The sequence below is a fragment of the Theropithecus gelada genome, chromosome 14 (assembly GCF_003255815.1).
Source record: "Theropithecus gelada isolate Dixy chromosome 14, Tgel_1.0, whole genome shotgun sequence".
Taxonomy (NCBI): Eukaryota; Metazoa; Chordata; class Mammalia; order Primates; family Cercopithecidae; genus Theropithecus; species Theropithecus gelada.
Genome location: NC_037682.1, coordinates 9,754,736 through 9,760,069, shown reverse-complemented (window position 1 = coordinate 9,760,069; position 5,334 = coordinate 9,754,736). Strand labels below are relative to the sequence as shown.

Sequence of the window (5,334 nt, the reverse complement as noted above, 5' to 3'; positions counted from 1 at the left end):
GCACAGTTCAGACTTTTTAATGCAAGGGGAAAGTCTTCACTTTTCTTCCCACAGGTATGAACAAGCCACTGCAACTTCCACAGTGACTTCCTGGCGAGGACAGCGCCCATCCATCCTCACCTAATACTGTATGGAGTGATGGGCTAGGGAGAACAAGGACAGTTCCTGCAGACTCCAAGCAGCGCTGGGGGGAAGCTCCCTGAGACCCCCGCGGGAGAGCCTGGTGGGAAGCCCAGCTGTGTGGCGCCCGGTGCTCCACCTGCCTCGGTGCCATCACAGCCTGGACAGTGGCCGCTGGCCTGCGAATGCGCTGGGGCCCTGGAGGCTGGGCTCAATGGCCCCAGGCAGAGGAGGGGGAGGTGGCCTGAACTGGCCCAGGCCACTGGGCCGCAAGGCTCCGGTTTCTTATTGCTCAGCCTGGGGCCGGGGCGTTCTAAGGACATCCAAGTCAGCTGCCCTCCTTTGCTAAACAGAGGAGGAAGGAAGGTAGGAAATGAAGGGGGATTACAGAAGGGACTGGGTTTTCCCCTGGTCCCCGCTGTCTGGACACAAGAGCCTGGCCAGAACCATGGGCTTCCTCTTACCAGCACCAAGCTGTCATGAGGCCCCGCCAGCCCTCACCCACCACCCACCTCCCACTGTGGAGGGCACTTCCCAAAGCTCCAGTTAAGTGAGAGGGTGGGGCAGGAGCTGGGATGACCACCCTTCCTCAGCCAGGAAACGCAACGCTGGGGTCGAGGAAGGGGGTGCTCCCCGGGTACCCACATCTAATGCCCCCTGGACAGGACTGCCCTTGGCTGGAGGGTGGGAAGGGGAGACAAAAATCACAGCTTTTGAACAGTGGTTGGGAAGTTACTGGGAAATTTGGTCAAGTATGAAAGATGTCACTTTACAGAACAGAAACTAGCTTATGTATTTTTCTGGAAGATGGTTCTCCTACTCCCTGGACCCCTGAAAAAGGCTGCTGGGCCCTGCTTCTGTGACTGCTGAGCGGGGTGGTGCATGGGAGCCGGTGGGGCGTGGGAGGAAAGGGCAGGGCCCGCGCACGGGGAGCCTGGGCCAGGGAGGGGAAGGCACAAGAACCCACTTCGCCCGAGAGCCCGGGGGAGGCAGAGCCGGGTGAGGAAGGAAGCCACGGCCCCGTGAAGCAACCTCAGCTCAGAAGCAAACGGAGGGTGCCCGGTGTTCCTGTCCATGCAGTCCCAGCCTAGCAGCTGCCAAAAGGGCGACCTGGCTCCCCTGCGGTCACAGTCGCTGCACTGTCCAGCTGCAGCCAGAGCAGAGCAAAGGCCGGTGGGGGGCAGAGGCTGTGCACATGTGGCTGTCACACAGAGGAGGCGGCGACAAAGAACGCTGCCTCTAACGTTATATATTAAAATATTCATAGTTCTTGTGCACAAAATTCCATCATCTCACCCCTGCCTCCCCCGCCAGGCCCAGGAACAGCCTTAAAATAAAGATGGTGGTTTTCCTTTTCGAGAGGCGAGGAAACATCCGCTCAGTCTTTATGGACCTTGAGAAATGGTGAGCCTTCCCCTCCCTCCGTCTCTGCCTCCCAGCCGGGCGTGCAGATGGCAGGTGCGGGGCCAGGTGCCATCACTCATGCCTGCGCTTGGAGGGCGGCACCAGGTGTGGGGGCAGGTCAGCGGGCAGCTCGTGGCCCTCCAGCTTGACCTTGATGAGGTGGTTGGCCAGCGCGAACTCCTCGTCGTCCAGCAGCCCGTCCTTGTCCACGTCAGCCAGCTTCCAGATCTTCCCTAGCACGGTGTTGGGGAGCTTGGACTTCACCATCTCCTTCTTGGCATTGGCGCCCGTGATCTTGCCGTTGACAGGGGACAGCGTGTAGAAGATCTCATCGTAGGTGGGCTTGTCCTTGCCCACCACCCACTCCACGTCATCGATGCCCTCGCCGGCCCCCTCGCCGTAGCCGTGCCCAAACGGCCCGTTCATGGTGCCGTCAAAGGCGCCGCCCTTGACCACCTGAGAAGGCATCAGGGACTCCTCCTGCCGCACCATCACCATCAGCCGCGCAATGTCGTTGGCCAGCATGTCGTCCACCGTGTCCAGCAGCTTGGGCTTCAGGGCCTGGAACTTGCTGAAGTCCTGGGTCTGCAGGAGTTCCTGTGGGCAGGGGAGGAAAGACAAGGGCTGGGAAGGGTGGCCCCTTCCCAGACTCCAGGCCAGGTGGTTCCAGTGAGGGCTTCTCAAGCAGAAACTGCTGCTCCCCCCGACTAGCAGGGGCGACTCGGCGAACCCCTCTGGCTCTTGGCTCTCTAACCTGTACACAGGAGGCAACTCCAGCTCTTTCCTTACAGGGCGGCAGCAAGGGATTAATGGACAGGGCACCAGAGCGGCTGGCATGGCCCTGCCCTCCCCCCACCATGCAGGGTGAGTCACCACATTCCCCTCTGCAGTGTCACCGCCTGGGTCAACTCTGAGTTGGGTGGGGTGCCGGTGATTAACCCAGCTGCTTCCGTTCAGGGAGGCCCTTCCCCATGGAGATGGGATTCCCTCCAAATCCAGTGCCCTCGGCCTTCCTCCTGCCCTGATGGCCACCAGCCTGCATGGGGCCTCGGGACAGCCATACCTGCATCTTGCGGAGGCTCGGGAAGTCCCCAGGGGAGATCTGGTGCTCGCGCTCAATCTTCTGGTAGATCTCTCCCAGGTTGTTCACCAGCTCTTTCTTTTTGCTCTCTTTACCAAAGACATTGGGCATCTCCTTCTTGAGGGAGCTGATGATGTAGGCGTGAACCTGTGAGGACAGGGGGTGGCCATCAGGCGCTGTCTTGGTCCAGGCTGCCCCCGAGAGCAGAGCCTCCAAGGACACTCCAAGGATACTCCAAGGTGCTCGCTCAGGAACAGGGAAGCGGGAGGGATGGGTCAAGCTTAAGGCTGCTGCCACCGCTGGCTCCCACAGGCCTAGGAGCAGACACAATCTGGCAAGAGCCACAGCTGTTCACTGCCGTGGGGCAGAGGACAGGACAGGAAAACGCACTTGAAACAGAAGACAACAGCCTTGGCCTTGCATGGATCATTGTGATGATCCAGGAACAGTAAAACCAAGTCTGTCAACCCAAAGGAGGCCATTTGTTGTGCACCGCTGGGCACATCACATACCCTCCATTCAACCCTCACCGCAGCCCTGCGGGGTGGGATTCCCCCAACCCTGGCCCTAAGTAAGGCTGGGAAACGCTGCCTGGGGCACTTGGCTTCCATGTGGAGGAGCTGGGATTGGAACCCAGGGCTGCTGAAGGTGCCTCACAGCCCATGTTCTTTCTGTTTCTCTGCAAGCCCCCTTCCCCCGAGTTGGGAGCAGGCTTCCTGCAGGGCCCACCAACCTGCATGTCCAAATCCCTGCCGAGTGCTGATGGAGCCCACAGAACTCCAGTGGGCCCGTGCCACACTCCACTCCATCATCACAGCTCAGATGACGAAGGATTCAAAACATCCCACAAAGGCTTCTCCTGGCAGCTGCCAGCTTTATCCAAGCGTCAATACCTTGCTTAGACGTGCCAGTTCAGGGCGGTACCCCCTTCATTTCCCCGCAGCAAGCTGGGAACCTGGCACCCCTCGAGAGCAGCCCAGCCCTCAGATCCCTCGGCCTTGCCAAGTTGTGTCCAGCCACGGAGGGCTGCGGCCAGCCAGCCTCGCTGCCCTTCTCCCCGGCTCCAGCCCATCCACCACCCCACTCAGCCTAAGCCTTTCTGCCCTGGGCGGGGGCCTGGTTGAAAACTGCCTGAGGGAGACAGCCCCGTGCCATGTGGGTCTAGATCTAGGGTCTCCCAGGGACACTGTGGCAGGCAGATCCCAGGCCGGTGGGAGTCACCACAGAAAGCACCATTCACTCCAGGAAAAGGAAGTGGCAGGTGTGAGGCAACACTGGAGGCCACAGAGTTTTCCAGGCGTGGTGACTCAGTGTGCCTAGGGCCTGGCGGTCACACACGGTCTCACAGACAAACAGGCAGGGGCTCATGCCCGCCCCTTGTCCTGTCTGTCCTCAAAGGTGGCTGAGCAGGGGAGTTTTCTCTGCCTTGCAAGGAGAGGGCCTCAGTCAGGGCCACACCCACACCCATCAGCTCAGGACGTCCTTTGTCCTTTGACGCCGGGGTCACTCACCTGGGTTTTTGCATGGGTTCCTCTCTCAAAGCTGACTCCACTCACAGGGAGGCTCCAGAAGGGAGATCGCTAGAAAAACATCCAGCCAGCTGGGCACGGTGGCTCACGCCTGTAATCCCAGCACTTTGGGAGGCCAAGGCAGGCGGATCACCTAAAGTCAGGAGTTTGAGACCAGCCTGACCAACATGGTGAAACCCCATCTCTACTAAAATATAAAAATTAGCCGGGCGTGGTGGTGGGTGCCTGTAATCCCAGCTACTCAGGAGGCTGAGGCAGGAGAATGGCTTAAGCCTGGGAAGTGGAGGTTGCAGTGAGCCGAGATCATGCCACTGCACTCCAGCCTGGGTGACAGAGTGAGACTCTGTCTCCAAAAAATCAAAAAATAACATAATAAAATTAAAAATAAGAAAACCACACAGCCCTGTGTCCTCCAGAGCAGGCGTCTGGCCCATGCCCGTGCACACAGCTCACGGAGGTTCAGGCCGGAATGAGAATTCCTCATCTGCAGGTGAGGTGGGGCCCAGGGTACTTGCGACATAAGGGGAGGACAGTGGTGGCAAAGGATGATGGGTCAGTTCTCACTGCTCAGGCCGGGTGGCACCCACATGCCCTCTGACTGTCTGGCCTCGAGACAGAGTGGGTACGAGGGCCACTGTGCTCCACGCCTGCAGAGTCTCCATGCCTCTGAGCAGGCAGGGGCATGGGCTCCCCAGGAAGTGCCCATCCTCAGTCCTCAGCTATACTCTGGAGATCGGGGGACTGTGACCCTGGCCACAGGCACAGCTGCCACTGAAGCCTTAATGCCCACACAAGGTCTGCCCTGGTACCCCCTGCATGCCACGAGGTGGAGGCAAGCACCCTGCTCTCTGTGCTGTCTTACTGAAGAACTGGGGACGTATCACCAAAGGGCCTGGCTCGGCAGGCAGGACAGTTCCCCAGCCACGCTCTGGCCTGGCCTAGAGATGGGAGCTACAGCAAGGGCCTTTCTTTTAATTTTTTAATTTTTTTTAAATTTTTAAATTAAATAGAGACAGGGTCTCACTAGATTGCTCAGGCTGGTCTCTAACTCCTGGCCTTAAGGGATCCTCCTGCTTTGGCCTCCCAAAGTGCTGGGATTACATGTGTGAGCCACCATGCCTGGCCAGAGCCTATTTTTTTTTTTTTTTTTTTTTTTTTTTGAAAAAGGCTCCCCCTTTTCCCCCCGGGGGGGGGGGGGGG

At 58.9% G+C, this 5,334-nt stretch overlaps 1 protein-coding gene across 2 annotated transcripts in view; it reads right to left on the bottom strand.

The window, feature by feature from the left end:
* EHD1 (EH domain containing 1) overlaps positions 1-5,334 on the bottom strand; it is a 28,568-nt gene continuing 23,234 nt past the window's right edge. For both annotated transcript variants that reach the window (XM_025358390.1, XM_025358389.1), the window contains 2 exons: positions 2,588-2,752; positions 1-2,121 (listed from right to left, as the gene is read on the bottom strand). In XM_025358390.1, coding sequence (XP_025214175.1) covers positions 1,597-2,121; positions 2,588-2,752 — 690 coding nt within the window. In that variant the 3' untranslated portion in view covers positions 1-1,596. The remainder of the gene's footprint in view (positions 2,122-2,587; positions 2,753-5,334) is intronic.